Here is a 17,191-nt window from a genome sequence, read left to right on the forward strand (position 1 = left end):
GTGAAGGCAGGTTTGGGCTGGGGAATGTGACTTAGTTGGTAGAGTTCTTGCCTGAAGTGCACGAAGCCCAGAGTTCAGGAACAAGCCTGTAATGTCAGAATTTGGGAGGTAGAAACAGGAGGATGACAAGTTCAAGGTCATCCTAGGGCACATAGCTAGTGCTTTCATCAAACGTGTGACACGATTATCTTCTCTGAAAACTCTTGTGACCGGTGGGCAGGATTAGGCCCTGCCTCACATAGGGCTGGGTCAGGTGCTCTGTGAGTCTTCCCTTGGACCACCAGCTCCCAAACAATGGCACAGAGACTTCTTACTAAGTATGAAAGCCTGGCCTTAGCTTAGGCTTACGCTCAACTAGTTCTTATAATTTAAATTAACCCATCTATATGAATCTATGTTCTGCCGCATGGCTCACCACCTCTGCTCAGTACCTTGTGTCTCATTTCCTTCATGTCTGGCTGGCGAATCCTGCCTCACCCCAGAGTTCCTATCTCTGCCCAGAAGTCCCACCTTTCCTCTCCTACCTAGCTATTGGCCATCCGGCTCTTTGTTAAACGAATCAGAAGGTGCCTTGGCAGAGACATGTCTTCACAGTACACAGAAAGACTGCCACAGTAGCTTCACCTGCTGATGTTCTATCCACTTAAAGTCCACGGAATTTCTACGGGGTCTAGCCTTACCAATTCGTTTCTGCTACAAAGCCTTCTGGGATTTTAGTATGATTTCTTTGGTTGTCTTGAATTTTTAATGTGTCCTGGAAATGAATATGAAAAGAAAGTATAAGAATAATTTGAAATAAACTGATGCTGTTTTCTTCCAGAAGAGGATTAGCTTTGATTCCTAGCTTGTAGCTCGGGCCCTAATGGTCCCATAACTCCTCAATAATGTATAACAATTGAAACAATTCAAGTCAGAAGTTTCTCCTGTGAGGGAGCTGTAGTTCACTTTTAGCTAATACCCTACATCCCGTATCTTCCAGGACCTTCTTTCTTCCTAGATGAAAGGAAGGATGAATGGATGAGTAGATGGAAGGATGGATGGATGGATGATGGATGGATGGGTAGAGACATGGATGGGTAGGTGGATGGAGGGATGAGTGGGTTGTTGGATGGGTAGACGGATGTGTGTGTATGGTGGAAAGGTGGGTGGAGGGATAGGTGTGTTGATGTACTTTTTGGTAGGTGGGTAGGTAGGTAGAAGGATGGTTATGTAGATGGATGGACAGACAGATGGACAGGGTTATATAAACAGATTAATGGTTGGTGGATGGATGGGTGAGTGTGTAAGAGAGTTCCAGAGAGCTCCACGGGCCCTCGGGGATTTAAGTACTGGGTCTCCTTGGACTTCTCCATGGCTAGAACCAACCCTAATGCCTCTGCTTTAGTTCAAGCAAGTCCTGAAACTCACAGATGAAAACCTTAAGGGTCAGAGGGGAGAGGGACCTTGCCCAAGTCTGCACAGAAAGTTAATGATCATTCCGAGATGAGCCCCTGTCTTCTGACCCCAGAGCAGGGGTGCCTGATACACCAGCTCTGCCTTCTGAGTGTGAGGGGAGGCTCCACCATCTCCTCCTCCTCATGCAGGGCAAGGAGAAGTTCCTGGCCATCCTGAACAAGTACATGGAGATCCATGGTACCGTGTACTATGAGAGCCAGCGGCCCCCCGAGGTCCCTGCTTTTGTAAAGAACCATGGCCTCCTGCCACAGCCTGAGTTCCAGCAGCTGCTGCGTAAGGCCAAGGTGAGGCTCTGGCTGATGTCCTTCCCATGAGGGCCACAGCCATGGATGACAGGCATCCACCAGGCTGGATGCCTCCATGTGCTCGGCCTCCCAGAACCTGGGCAGACATGGTATCCAGCAGGCTGGGAGACCCTCCATTGGGCAGTGGAGCTATGCTGTCCACAGGCTGAGGGAACCCTGGCTGGGTCTCCACAGGGACATTAGACCCAGCAGCTGCTCCTATAAATCCCGAGTTGGATCCCTGCAGCTACAGCTGTGCATGTAGTTGGTACACTGGGAATGACCCTGTGGCTGGTCCTGGAGCATCATCTGAGGCCAGAGCATCTCCCACTGGCATCCAGTCCCTGTCTGCTCTCTCCTTGGGTCTCTTATAAATGTATGTGTTGGGAGCAGGATGAGGTAAACTCACACAGCGGCCCTGGACTCAGAATCACTCATTAACACCTTCCTGGAGCTGGTATAGTCACTAATAGGATGAATGCTTTTACATCTGGAGCAAGGGACTTATAGGATGAATGCTTTTACATCTGGAGCAAAGGGCCCTTGAGAGCCGGGGATATCTGGGGTGGAAACACTGGCTTCTCCTTTCCTTCCAAAAGCATAGCCTGACGGAGCAAGGGGAGGCCATTTATAAAACCAGACAGCTTCTTTCACAATGGGGAAACTGAGGCCCAGGGAGGGGAAAGGCGTGTTTATGGCCCTCAGTGATCTCTCTATACTGCCCCCGCAGCCTCCTATGAATGCTGAGACCAATCCTTGCCTCCGGCTTCTGGAGTCCTGGGCTGAGGTGGCTCGACCTCCCTAACCATTGGTTCACCCTCCCTCGCCCAGTTTTCGTTTTAACATTGATTGGTTTGGGTGGGGAATTGGAGTCAGATGTGTACTACAAGGTCAGAGAACATCTTCTGGGAGACTGCTCTCCCCTTCCATCATGTGGCTTCTGGGTGTTATTACTGGGTCTGAAAATGGCCACACAATCCAAAGTGCTTCATGAAAGGTAAAAAGGTTTTTCAGAGGGAGCAGAGCCCTGTAAGGAGGATGCTGGGTTTGTACGTCAGTGCAGAGGGGTCCTGTGCCTCAGTAGAGTGGTCGGAGCTCAGCCTCATGCTTTTCGCTGATTGCCTAACGCAGTGATGTGGAGCAAAGCACAGCTTTGGAGGGCAGGATGGGCCCCTCCACACACCCTTTTGTCTTAGGGAAATGCTGACGGGGGAGGGGTTTTTGTTGCCCGGTGTCTTCACTAATTTCTTTAAGGGTAGAACTTTCTTCATCTCGTTTAACCCACTGATAGCAAAAACAAAAACACTGATCATTTCCCACATGGAGGTTGAGCTCAGGTCATCAGGTTTGGTGGCATGTGCCTTTACCAGTTGAGGTTGACCCCTTCTCGCCTGCCCTCTGCCTCCAGCTCTTTATAGGGTTCGGATTTCCCTATGAGGGCCCAGCGCCACTGGAGGCCATCGCCAATGGCTGCATCTTCCTTCAGGCTCGCTTCAGCCCTCCCCACAGCTCCCTCAACCACGAGTTCTTCCGGGGCAAGCCCACTTCCAGGGAGGTGAGCAGAAGGGCCCTGCTCCTGATTTGGGAGTCTGAAAAGGGAGTGCTGAGCCTTGGGGTGGGAGAGGGAAGGGACCTGGGTGGGTGCGTGAGCCCCGGCCCGGCGGCAGGTGGAAGCAGCCTCTGTTGATCCGGGGTAGGTGTTCTCCCAGCATCCCTACGCAGAGAACTTCATCGGCAAGCCTCACGTGTGGACTGTTGACTATAACAATTCCGAGGAGTTTGAAGCAGCTGTCAAGGCCATCATGGATACCCAGGTGAGGCCGGGACAGGAGGGAGGAAGTTCCAGAGAGCTTGCCCAGGCTTGGAAGGGAGTCCAGCCCCGCCCGCCCCTGCTTAGCCCAGCCCTGAATCTGGCCTCCTGGGCTAGAAAGGGAGATAAGGGTCTCCACTTCCAAACGGTGTGTAGGTAAGGGAGAGAGTGCCTCTCTGCTGTGAGCAACCTGAAGCCCCCCTTATCTGGCAACTGTAGGTCAGAGATCATTTACTAAGTACCTTGGAGGGCCCGGCCCCTGCAAGCACTCTTGGCACATGTTAGAACTTAGCAGGTGCCTCAGGGTGCACCCGCCATTGGTCTGTGCCCTTCCAGGGGCCGTCAGTAATTGTGATCGCACACAGCTGTTCTTGGGACGCCGGCTCACATGCGCGCTCTAGCTCAGCAAGCTGTGTGTCATGCGCGTACGTTCACAGTACTGGTTCAAGGACTGCCCATTGAATACCGAGAGCAGAGAGTTTAGTGTGGGAGGCCTGGTGTGTGTGCACATGAGGGCCGAGGGTGAGAAGAAGGGGCCAGGCCTGAGAAGCAGAGGTCTTCATAGCTTCCAATCACCCCTTGTGCTCAGCACTTTGTCCCAAGGAAACTTATCCCTTTTTTAAGGTATTTATTTTATTGTTTCTATTTCGAGGGTGTGTGTGTGTGTGTGTGTGTGTGTGTGTGTATACACATGTGTGTGCATGCTCTTAGAGGTCAGAAGAGGGTGTCAGATCCTGTGGATCTGGAGTTTATAGGCAGGTGTCAGCTGTGGGTGCTGGGAACCAAACTCAGGTTCTCTGCAAGAGCTTCAAACACTTTTTTAAAAGATTTGTTTCCTTTTATTTTATGTATATCACTGTTTTGCCTGCATGTATGTCGGTACCAAGTGTGTGTCTGATGCCCACAGGGATCCATCCTCTGAAACTAAAGTTACAGACCATTGTGGACCTCTTACAAGAATAGCCAGTTCTCTCTCTCTCTCTCAACACATTTTTATAGATTTATTTATTTATTATATAAGCAGTGCTCTGTTTGCATGTAACCCTGCAGACTAAGCCAGTGCTCTTTACTGCTGAGCCATCTCTAAAGCTTCCCCAAGAGAACTTATTAAAAAAATTTATTGGGTTGAGTGTTTCAGAGGTTTCCATCCATCTTTGTGGGAAGGGCATGGCAGATCACATGATAGACAGGAATCAGTGAGACTATCTACCTGTGCTAGCTGGCCCCTCCTTGTCCCCTTTCATTCCGTCTGGGCCCTGCCCATCTGGTGACACCTACACACACTTAGAAGCAGGGGATTGTGGGAGGACCCAGCACAGGGAGCCACTTCTGCTGGTGACTCCCAGGTGATCGGCAGTGTCAGTAGCAGAGAATGTCGTATTTACCCTTTGAGTCTTGAGAGAAAGAAAGAAAGAAAGAAAGAAAGGAAGGAAGGAAGGAAGGAAGGAAGGAAGGAAGGAAGAAAGAAAGAAAGAAAGAAGGAAGGAAGGAACCTGAACATCTGTTCAACTTTGTTAATCTAAAAAAATAAAATAACAAGAAGGAATCCAGCAGGTATTATCCATCTGAGACAGCCCCCCTAAAAAAATGAACAAGAACAAAAGGATGAAGGGATCCAATAGGTATTATCCTACAGTTTGAGGGACCCCAAAACAGACGGAGGTTGCAGCTCTCAGCCTCCTTCTTCCCTTGTAGCCCAGAGGGGCTCAAATGCCACGAAGACCCACTCCCTTGGAAGCTAAGGCAGGAGGGTTGGGGATTCTAGGGTATCCTGCACTATATGGCAGCCTGAGCATGCTGGGAATTTACAGCCCAGGGCCTGTGCCAGCCACATTTCAAACAGACACCCTGGGTAATGACAGTCTTATTTCAGAAGATAAGCTTGGGAACAGCTGGCTGGGTCTCAAGGGAATGTGGCCACGGTGAGCAAATGTCCTGGCTTGTTCTGCAAGTGTGGGCCTTTGAGACTTCGGGGAGGGAGGAGAGGGAGCCAGGAGTCTGGCAAAGGAGACTGAAGCCTCCCAGGCCAGTACACCCACCCTGAAGAAAACACAGGGCTTGGACTGTGGCTCCTGCCTGGGACTCATGGTCCAGATGGGGGACTGCATGACCTCCCTCATCATCCATTTCCCACAGGACCAGTCCCTGTCGCTGTCAGACTCCTACAGTTTGACCCAACTGGGTCATCTCCAGCTGCCCCTCCTAGCAGAAGCTTCAAGCTGGGAATGCACCTCACACAGGGGACCTTTGAATTGTCTGTGACAGGGGCTATTTGCTGTCACTCTGCAACAGAGGAGCTTCATGTGGAGGGAAATCTCCCTCCCAAGACTTATTTATAGCTGTTTCCAAGCCTTCCCCCACAAGTCCCAGAGGCATCCAGCCCACCAGAGCCCACTGGGTCCTGTGGTATTCTGGGTGTGGGGGTTCCAGCTTGGGCAGCGGCTGGCTGCAGGTCATCCAACCATCAGCCCAGAAACCAGAGCAGGTGGGACAGACAACTGTGGGAACCAGAACCTGGCAGGTGTGGCGATTGTTATTTGTGCTTTAACAAATAAAGCTTGCCTGAAGATCAGAGTACGGAACTAGCTACTAGGTAGCCATAAAGGCCTGGCGGGGGTGGTGCACACCTTTAATCCCAACACTCGGGAGGCAGAGGCAGGCAGAGCTCTGAGTTCAAGGCCACCCTGGGCTACTCAGATTGATTCAGTCTAAAAGAGGAGCAGAGCCAATCCGTGGTGGCTCACACCCTTAACCCCAGTATTTGGGAGGTGGAGACAGGAGTGATATGGCTGGGTGGAGAGGGGGTATAAAGCGGGAGGAGACAGGACCAGGGCCCACATACAGCTGCCATGTCACTCCAGCAACGGTGCTAGCTGGCCAGTGAGCTGCAGGGATCCCCTCTCTCCTGCTCCAAACCAAAGCTGGGCTTATAGGAGCATGCCCCCATGCCTGGCTTTTCTGCGGGCTTCCTAACTGCTCCACCCATTCACAGGAAATGCAGACCTTAGGAGAGGGCTGCTAGGGTCCCCAATGGTCCCCAGAGCCACTGAGAACACATTCCGCATGCAAGGATGGTTAGGCTCAGGGTGGCTCAGGGGTAGGTGATGCCTCGGGGTATGAAGTGCTGGCCTTTGTAAAGAGATGAGACCTGGAGGTGGGAGGGGCTGGGCGAGTGTGCTGTATGAACCCTAACCTGACACCCCTGAGGATATGCCTGGGGACAGGCAATGTGAGCTGGGAGAGGGCCCAGGTGGACGGTTGGCTGGCTTTCTGAGCCGAGAGTGCCAACCTGGTCTCTGATGCTGCGCATGGGTGTGGCTCCAGCAGCCAAGTCCCTCTGCCCATCCCTTCCACAGGTAGACCCTTATCTGCCCTACGAGTATACATGTGCAGGGATGCTGGAAAGGATCCACGCCTACATCCAGCACCAGGTAGGTCACCCTGCGTCCTCTGCCCCCAGGGACTTGAGCTGTCACTCCAAACCCTATCACTTTCAGAGTTGGGGCCCGTGCTGACACTGGGGTCTATGTAGACTGCAGTTATAGGCAAGCTCTGCTCTCCATGCTGGGGGTGCAGGGGGCTGGGATCCAGCAGGCATGATGTCAGCCCCACCCTACCCCACAGGCCTGGAAAACATAGAAACTATATGCATGCATGCATACATACATACATACATACATACATACATACATATAATATTTCCAAGTTTGACAGCTGAGCTAATGGAACAGGCAGGAGCCCCTGCTCACCACCCTCAAGGTGGGGCTGGAGTGGGGGTCTGCCCTGAGGAATGGGGGAAGGCCGGCTCCTGTGTCTGCTCAGCCATACCACACAGCCCCAGTGAGGAGGCAGCTGACAGGCAGACATCTTCTCAGCCAGCTCGGAATGCACAGAAGCCATCCAGTGAGGCACAGGTTAGGGGCCCTGCCTGGACCCCGTGAGCTGAGCTGCCATGGCTGCAGATGTGCTCTGTCAGACTCCAGGTGTGAGAGAAAGCCAGAGGATGCAGGACTATGGGACCGGGAGCCTGGGACAGCTGCTGCAGCCCTTAGATCTAGGCAGATGCCCTGTGTGTCTGAACTTTGGCTGGCCACGGTAGGAGCATTAGGACCTGGAGACTGGTTCTGAACTGTTGCTCTACAGACAAGACTCTGAGGCCCCCTGAGGGGAGCCTCAGAGGGCTGCCCAAGGCTCTGTCCCCGTGCTGAGCAGGGCTAGTGGGCCTCAAGCTGAAGCCCTGAGTCTGACCCCACAAGTGAGGTCATGCAGGGTAGACCACTCCCAAACAGGTGAGAGTTCAGAGCCCGCCTCTGCCGTCCATGCGTGAGTCCCTGGCTTCCGTCCTCTACTCTGCAGAATAATTAGCATTCATTCTATGGGCAACTTGGTGTTACAGAAATAATGCTTGAGGCCGCTCGGCATTCAGTAAGTCTCCAGTAGTGGCTCTTACTGAAATTGTAGTGCCAGGCACTCTAGACAGAACCCACCCCCTTCCCTAATACCTCTCTCTTCCTGACAGGACTTCTGTGCAGGTCCAAGCCCGGTCCCACCAGGTGCTCACGCTGCCCAGAGTCCCTTTGTCTTAGCCCCCAATGCCACTCATCTCGAGTGGGCCCAGAACATCAGCTCTATCGCGGGAGCCTGGCCCCCGACCCGCTCTCTGCGGGCCTGGCTGGCAGCCCCTGGGAGAGCCTGCACAGATGCCTGCCTGGACCATGGGCTAGTCTGCGAGCCTTCCTTCTTCCCCTATCTCAACAGCCAAGACGCATTTCTCAAGTGAGTCTAAGCCCCTGCCCGTGTCCTACCTTCTCACCTGTCTGCTTCCCTGTAGATGGGGTCTAATGCTCTTTAATCCGCTAAGACAGATCCATAGAGGACACCCCTTCTGGCCTTGCCCTTTCCCACATCCTTTGACCCCTGCCCAGCCTGGGCGGGCATCTCTCCCGCCCTTGGCTTCTCGGAGCTCCGACAGATGGGTTTAAAACCGTGGCTCGTGTTTTCCCTGGTCCAGGGACAGGGTGGGCTGTGCTAAGCTGGGAGGCAGCTGTCGTCCCACTCAACAAAGAGTGATGATGCTGACGGCTCCTTTGCAGGCTGCAGGTGCCCTGTGACAGCACAGAGTGGGAGATGCATCACTTATACCCTGCCTTTGCCCAACCCGGCCAAGAGTGCTACCTACAGAAAGAGCCGCTGCTCTTCAGCTGTGCTGGGGCCAGCACCAAGTACCAGAGGCTCTGCCCCTGCCGAGACTTCCTCAAGGGCCAGGTGGCCCTGTGCCAGGACTGCCTGTGAGGCCGGAGGCCACCCTGCCCACATCTGCCCACCCCCGGTTGGCAAGCACCTGCGCTCTCCGGTTGCAGCCATGCTCACGGTGTGTCTCCTGGCCGAGAGCAGGAGGAGGAGGCCGAGGAGGCAGCAGCTTCAAGCCTGCAGCTCCATCCTAGGGCGCTCCTGGCCCTAACCACAGGACTCGTGGCCGAGCAGATGGGCTGACCCACCTGTCTGGTGGGCCCAGGAGCACGTGAATGGAGACCCCTTGCTTTCTGAGGTCTGGATCAGCTGGAGACATGACCCTGGTCATTCTTGGGCCCAGGATAGGCCTTCCGATCTACAAGAGCATGACCACGTTGCCCCCTAGTTCACCAGAGGTGTCAAGGACTGGGGGACAGGCCACAGCCACACTTGCTACGATGATGCAGCAGTTCATGCAGGGGCCAGTGTGTCCATCCGCAGTTGTTTGGGGTGGACAAAGGGCAGAGAACTCGGGGAGGCTGGGGAGGGGCCCTGCCCTCCTCCTCTCCTCGTCCACCTCCCCGTCCCTTACTCCAGCTTCCTCCAGCGGGCTTCACTTTGGCCTCTCCTGAGACCCAGCTCTGGCATGATCTGTGACTCCACAGCCTCCGACTCTGCCCCTCCGGGGACACCTGCACCGCGGCCTCTGACGAGGCCCAGATCAGCAAGGCATCCTCTGCAGGTTCTGACACCGCTCTTCAACCTTCCGGCATCTCATGCCAGCCAGGCTAGGATGGCGCTTCCCCCCCCCCCGTGGCACACTTGGCTCTGTTGCACAGACCTACCAGACCTTCCATGGCCTCCCGCCCATCTATCTTCTGCTTCCTGCAGCTCAGGCCACTTCCAGAATTCAGTACCCATCTCTGTGTGGCATGCCCACCTCCAGTCCAGGGTAACCCTTCCCTCCCCTAACTCCAGGGCCTGCCGAGTCCAGCCAGGCCTCCAGGAACACTGCCATTGCCCATGTATGGCCACCCCCCAGCCTCAAGGCTGGCTTCCTGGGCCCAGAGGTTGTAGGAAGGACCAACCTCTCTGGGACTTGCTGGTGCCCCCTGGCCTGGTTGGCCCCTGTGGCAGCAGAGCCCAGGGCAGCAAGAGACCTGTGACTCTGAGGATCTGACTATCAGAGGAAAGCAATAGAGACACTCTTCTCTCTCTCTTTTTTTTAAAGATTTATTTCTTGAAATAAATATTTTATTGGGATGTGAGATGATAAAGAAATCTGCTATTGTGTGTGTGTGCGTGTGTGTGCGTGTGCATGTGTGCGTGCATGCGTGTCTGTGTGCGCGCGCGCGTGTGTGTGTGTGTGTGTGTGTGTGTGTGTGTGTGTCTTTTCCTGGGACCTCCAGGGCTTGCTCAGCATAGTGGGGACTTGCTGGGGTCCCCAGATGCTGTCTGTGTTGATGGGACTGGGCAGGAAAATGAGGTGCTGCCAGCACCCAAAAGAAGTCAGCACAGCTGTGAGCTGCAGAGCTGTGAGGTCAGAGAGCACCAGCCCGCTGTGGGAGAGCTTGCGGTCGCCCATCAGAGATGTGCCGGGACTTTTGGGGCTCACTGTGCGTAGGACTCCGGGCTGGGGCTGTGATATCCAGGTTCATCCATCGTATCAGGTGTATGCCTTCCTGCTCCTGTTACAGGTGAGCAAACACTGGGCTGGGGCTATGCCCAAGGTCTCGCTTCGACCTCAGGTGTCCCATCAGGTGACGTCATTCTATTAGGTGTATGTTACAGAAGAACAAACAGGCAGAGTTAAGTAACTCCCCAGGTCACATGGCTCGTGGCATCAGGTCCATTTCAAAGCTTCCATGAGGACCTGGGTCTGGGCTTTTGCTGGGCTTAAATACATGGAGACATTCTAAAGTCAGGGAACCTTCTTCAAGCCAGGGACTCTCCATGGGGGCAGTCTTACTCCCTGAAAAGTGTCCAGACAGGTTATGTCCAGAGTTGGGACATGGCTGTTTACATGGCAGTCAGTGGGTGTAATCAGGTAATGCAGGTTAGGTCAGCTTCCTGTAGCTCACAAGATGCCCCCCCATTTGCCTCCACCCCCCACACAGAGAACAATCTGGCCCACAGCACCAGCAGCACCTAGGCAAGACAGCCCTGCACCAGGGCAGTGGTTCCCAGATGTCACCAGCGGCCCTCAGTTCACAGTTCAGCCTCCCGGAGTCTGACAGGTCTGAGTAACAGGAGGTGCTTTGATCCTTGAGTTCCCAGGAGCTGCTGCTGCTGCTGTCGCTGACACCAAGCTGTGGCCTGAGGTTTTAAAAGCCCTGGTCTAGACCAAGTGAGCACTGGAGGTATTTCCAATATGCTAATGTTTATCCTACTTATTTACTTATATATATTTTCCATGTGCAGGCTAGCTTCAAAATCCCTGTGTAGCCCATGTGCTCGTGGGGGTGGATGTGAGGTTGGAGGAATTTTGCAAACCATTTGTTAGATGGCCAGCATCTTCACACCGGCCACAGTGAGCATGGTATAGCACTGAAGCTGCAGGGCTCCGGTCCTCTTTGCTTGACCCCCTGCCCTCCCCCCAGGACCATGGCCGGCCAGCCTCCATGGAGACCATATGGGTAGCAGCTCAAGTGTCAGTCAGAGTCCCATGTTTGTCCCAGCATTTGACAGCAATACAAGTGCTCAGGGCTGAGCAGGGCCCTGCCTCCCACTTGCCTTGGCTCAGGGAAATAATAATAATGAATGAAAAACTGATTTTATTGAGGACCATTTACTACAAAAGGCCTCAGGGCACCTTGCACCCCGGTGTAATTAGAAGTGGCCTCTTTTCAGCTGTGGTTTGGAATAGAAGCCAGCACTCTGCAGCCCAGCAGCCCCTACAGCCTCTCGGCTTCCAGTTTTGTGGAGGAACCTGGGGAGGGGCCTTCCCCGGAGGGTCAGGAAGTTTCTAGTGGAGGGGCCCAGTGTCAGAATGGGCCTCTGAGTCTGAGATGCCACAACTGAGCCCTCAGAGGGAAACCGGAAAGGCTGAGGGCCAGAGCCTCCCTCATGAAGGAACGCACCAAAGCCAACATGCCCAAATCAGACCCTGACCTTGACCCTAGAGGAAAAAGGGTGGTGGCTGTCACTCAGCCTGTCCTCAGCTTGTGAGATCCCTGTGCTAATCTCCCAGAGGACCCAGGTTCAATTCTCAGCATCCACATGGCAGCTCACAACTGTCTGTAGCTCCAGTTCCAGGGATCCGTCTGATATCCTCTTCTGGCCTCAGTGGACACACACAGTCAGGTGCACACACACACACACACAGTCAGGTGCACACACACACTCACACACACAGTCAGGTGCACACACACACACTCACACACACAGTCACACACACAGTCAGGTGCACACACACACACACTCACACACACAGTCAGGTGCACACACACACACACACACAGTCAGGTGCACACACACACAGTCAGGTACACACACACACAGTCAGGTGCACACACACACACACACTCACACACACAGTCAGGTGCACACACACACACACATATAAAATAAATAAGCAAATAAATAAATTAAAAAAAAAAAAACTAGAGAGATGACTCCATGGTTAAAAACACCACTCTTAAAATGACCCCAGTTGAAACCTGGTGGCACACGCCTTTACTCCCAGTACTCAGGAGGCAGAGGCAGGTGGATCTCTGTGAGTTCGAGGCCAGCCTGGTCTACAGAGAGAGTTCCAGGACAGCCAGAGCTGTCTGGAAACAAACTACAACAAAAACTAAGTTCAATTTCCAGCCCCCACATCTGGCTGCTCATAACGCCTGTAGCTCCAGGTCAGAGGGTCTGAGGCCTCTTCCAATCTCAGCAGGTGCCCACACTCATAGGCACACACACACACAGACACACAATTTAAACTAAAAAATATATTTTAAAAAAGGATCCTAGCTTGGCACAGTGGTGTAGGCCTTTGATCCCAGCACTCAGGAGGCAGAGGCAAATCTCTGAGTTCAAGGCCAGCCTGGTCTACAAATCCAATTCCAGGACAGCATAGTGAGAAAAAAACCTGTCTCAGAAGCCCACCTTTTGGACCAGGCCAGAAGACAGCAAGTAACCTCTGGGGGGGGCAGGCAGCCTGGAGGGGCAAGAAATAAGAGATTACATGCTCAAGGCTAGTATCTAAACCCCTGGAGCCCCTGCAGTTCCCATTTCATTTTTATAAAAGGCGCAAACTGAAGCCATGCTGGGCTGTGATGGCCCTTACCTATAACCCAGCGCTCAGCGAGCAGATGCAGGAGGATTAAGAGTTCAAGGTTATTCTTGGCTACATAGAAAATTGGAAGCCAGCCTGGGCTATGAGGGTCTGCCTCCAAAACCAAAAGACCAAAGTCGATGCAGAGAAGGGACCGGAGTCAGCTCTAATTCTGGAAACTTCCAAACAGCTGCCTCGGCCTTTGAAGTGCTGTTTCTGTCTGCCCATTCATTCCTCCATTCATCAATTAAAAAGCAATTTCTGAGCACAAAGCCCAGCTGGCCCGGTGCTGAAGCTGGAGAGGAGCTCTCGGCCTCTCCTCCCGGAGCAGGACCTTACTCTCGTGCTGGGGCGGGGGCGGGGCAGCTGTGAAAGAGAAAGAATCTCCTGTTTTAATTACTCAGTAATATTAATGAAAATATAAGAGGAATCTCTGAGGTGGGATGAAGTCAAAGTAGGGGACAGGACAGAGCACAATACTGGGCCCAGCCCCTCCTTAGTCCAGACAGCATGGTGTGTTCCCAAGGTAAGAGATGAAAATATACCGGTTTGTATCAGGCCTCTTGCCGATGCTGGGGAGGTGGGAGGACCCAGCCTTACCTTTAGAGAACTCACAGCCTTCAGGGAGCAGAGGCCCCACAGAAGGATAAAGCCACAGCAGGTGTCAGGCTGTGGCTCCTGGACGAAATCCTGTTGCTATGACAAATACCACAAGCAGCTGGGAGCTGGATGGTGGCAGCCGGAGCTCGCCTTTAATCCCAGCACATAGGAGGCAGAGGCAGGCAGATCCCTGTGAGTTTGAGGCCAGCCTGGTCTACAGAGTTCCAGGGTAGCCAGGGCTACACAGAGAAACCCTGTCTTGGTATAAACAAACAAACAAATAAATACCACAAGCAAAAGCATCTTAGCGGGGAAAGGGTTTACTAGGACTTCCAAGTCACAGCCCATCACTGAGGGGAGCTGGCAGAGCTGGAACAGGAATGTGAAGGCAGGCCTATTCACACAGCCCAGGCCTGTTCACAGAACGTAGGCCTGTTCACACAGCCCAGGCCTGTTCACACAGCCCAGGCCTGTTCACAGAACTTAAGCCTATTCGTACAGCTTAGGCCTGTTCACACAGCACAGGCCTGTTCACATAGCACAGACCAATTCACACAGCCCAGGCCTGTTCCCACAGCACAGGCCTGTTCACACAACACAGACCTGTTCACACAGCACAGACCTATTCATACAGCTCAGGCCTATTCACACAGCTCAGGCTTGTTCACATAGCACAGACCTGTTCACACAGCCCAGGCCTGTTCACACAGCACAGACCAATTCACACAGCCCAGGCCTGTTCCCACAGCACAAACCTGTTCCCACAGCCCAGGCCTGTTCACACAGCACCACCTCTGACCAACGGGATGGATGTGACTGACTATGTTAGAGTTCAGACCAACAGCTGGGCCCACAGCTGTCTGTGGCTTCATCTCAGCGTGCCTGCAAATTCTTTTGACATCCCCAGCTGACACCTTACCTGTTCCCAGAATTCTCTTCTGAATGCTGGGTTCTGGCACCTTGTCAGTTCCCCATCAAATTAATGAGTTACATAAAAACAAAACAAAACAAAAAACCCTGTGAGGCCTGTCATTTTGTACTTGAAAGAACCTCGATTTTACCTTGATGAAAATGGCCCTCGGGTAACATCTTCCAGCCTTCAGGGTGGGAACCCACAAGGCTGGCTCGTGTTGCAGGACACAGAAAGGGTGGAGAACCTGGTACTGAACCACCCAGGCAGGGCTGGGTTTGAAGTCTGGGATGTGGAGGGTGCTGACCTTGCCCTGCTGCTACGGAGGTGTGTGACCTCTGACCTCTCAGGCAGGCCCAAGCCCATCCTGTAAATTAGGCACATTAATGACAGGTGAGGCAGGGCGGGGTCAGGAAAAGGAAAGGTCCACAGCTCGTAGGAAGGGACTGAGATGAGCTGACCCTTCAGGAGGAGCGTTTTAGGACAGACAGACACATGACCTCAGACAGTCCCAATGGGGCCAAGAGGGGGAGAGATTAGGAGAAATGGTCATGATGTACAGATATCCAGCGTGGTGGAGATCCTGAAGGGGGAGACAGATTTCAGTTCCAGAGAACAAAGAGCGTTTGGGTTCTCTTCAGGAAGGTGGGCGAGCTTCGACTTCATAGCAAGTACTCCAATTGAGAACACGCCTCCATCGGATTGGCCTGAAGGGAGTCTGCACTGAAGGGAGTCTGCACTGAAGGGAGTCTGTACTGAAGGGAGTCTGTACTGAAGGGAGTCTGCACTGAAGGGAGTCTGTAGGGCACCAGCCCCCAAGGACCGTGCCACGCCTGGGCTGCTGGTCCTGGGTTCTAGGAAAGCAGGCTGAGCAAGCCATGGGGAGCAAGCCAATGAGCAGCGCCCTCCATGGCCTCTGCCTCAGCTCCTGCCTCCAGGTTCCAGCCTTGAATTCCTGCCCTGACTTCCCTCAGTGAAGAACTGTGCTCTATAAGATTAAATAGACCCTTTCCTCCCCAAGTTGCTTTGGTCTTCATGTTTATTATAACAACAGAAGCAATGTAAGGCGCCACTGTTCAAATGACTTGACAGATTTACACGGCCCCACCTGGGTGGCATAGCCCTACATGTGGAATGGGGGTGGGGGGATGGGAGGGGAGGGTGGTCAGGGTGCATGTGAGGGGGAAGAGAGAGTAAGAGGGAGGGAGGGAGAGGGAACTGGGATCGACATGTAAAATTAAAAATATAAATAAAAGAAATAAAGCCTTAAACCTCACAAAAAAAAAAAGAATAATCTCATTTTAGTAAACATGAGAGGTAGGATAATATCCCACACTCTCCAAAGTATATCCTCTTCCTAATCATCAGAAACTTAGGATCTGGCTTTCTTTTGTTTTCTTACTGTAAAAACTTCATGAAACTGTTTAAAAAAAAAAAAAAAAAACACCATTGTAAAACACCGAATGACTGGCCTAGCCTGGCCTAGCCTAGCCTACAGGGGCAGACACTAGGTTGGGGCCATAGGGTATCCCAACCTAAGCAGCAGCTAAAGGAAGGGGGTGCAAGGCCACAGCATGGCTTCACCCCCACCCCGTCTGTGGGGAGGGGCACAGTCTGACTTCCAGGACAGAGAGGGCAGTAGAAACTCTGAGCCTAACAGGAGACCCCGCAAGGTCAAACAACACACCCAAGCACACCCGTGAACCAACAATTTTGTACAACAGTTGGCCGTGTAGGGAGGTGGAGGCATTGTGGGCATCAGAGCTGGGGGAGGCCCCGTAAGAAAGTTAACAGGTTCCACCATGCCAGGGGGATTCAGTGCAGCTGATGGGGCCCAGCCACACCCCCAGTCCAGGCTGAGCACTGTCACACAGCGAAGCAAGTGTGTACTCATCCCTTGGCCCCTCAAACCACCCCCCCAAGGACAGTGCTGTCACTGCCCTCCACCACACAGGGGAGACTGGGCATGTGGAGGCTTCGCCCAGATTTTCTTCCCGTCTTATGTGGAGCCTGGCTCTGTAAGCACACACACTTCCACCAGGCCCGGCTATGACCCTGGGTGTCCCAACTCCAGCCTGCTGCCTCCACCCCCCCCCCCCGACTTGTGAAGGCTGTGGTGGTAGGCACAGCTGGACCCACAGGCCTACTCTGTGTAAGGCCAGCACTCAGGGGCAACAGAGTGGGAAGTCTGCTCAGGGCCAGTGGGAACAGGATCTCCTCTCTCCAGGTTTCGGCAGGGCTCTGCGGGGCTGGGGAACCAGGGCTCAGAGGGGTCCACCTGGCCTCATCTACTTTTGGGTACCAGTCAGGCTCATTGAAATGTGTGTGCCAAGTGGCTGCCCCGGTTGTGAGCCGGCTGCTGTGCTGATGAGGGTTAGCAGGGAGCTGCAGAGGGCCTCATTTGCAAGTGTAATGACTGGCGGGCCTCACTTGCAATCTCTAGGCTCCAGGTTTTGATTAGCTGCGGAGGAAAAGGTCTCTCTGTTTTATTCATGAGGCCTGGAGCCGGGGAACCCCCTTCCAAACACATCTCCATCCCTGCCAGCTCCTTCTCTCAGGTGGGATGGTGAGGGCAGTCTAGGTGAGGAGGGTCCCCAGAGGACTATATTGATCATGAAGCTCAAGGCCACCCCTTG

The 17,191-nt window shown here is 53.4% G+C and overlaps 1 protein-coding gene across 1 annotated transcript in view; it reads left to right on the forward strand.

The window, feature by feature from the left end:
- The window catches only part of Mgat5b (alpha-1,6-mannosylglycoprotein 6-beta-N-acetylglucosaminyltransferase B), a 54,665-nt gene extending 45,807 nt beyond the window's left edge, over positions 1–8,858 (forward strand). Inside the window, exons 12-17 of the mRNA XM_051181345.1 lie at positions 1,584–1,739; positions 3,148–3,294; positions 3,437–3,553; positions 6,906–6,980; positions 8,069–8,325; positions 8,643–8,858. Of these exons, the coding sequence (XP_051037302.1) occupies positions 1,584–1,739; positions 3,148–3,294; positions 3,437–3,553; positions 6,906–6,980; positions 8,069–8,325; positions 8,643–8,841 (951 nt within the window). The 3' untranslated portion in view covers positions 8,842–8,858. The remainder of the gene's footprint in view (positions 1–1,583; positions 1,740–3,147; positions 3,295–3,436; positions 3,554–6,905; positions 6,981–8,068; positions 8,326–8,642) is intronic.
- Positions 8,859–17,191: the final 8,333 nt, after the last annotated feature.

The sequence above is a fragment of the Phodopus roborovskii genome, unplaced genomic scaffold (genome assembly GCF_943737965.1).
Source record: "Phodopus roborovskii unplaced genomic scaffold, PHOROB, whole genome shotgun sequence".
NCBI lineage: Eukaryota > Metazoa > Chordata > Mammalia > Rodentia > Cricetidae > Phodopus > Phodopus roborovskii.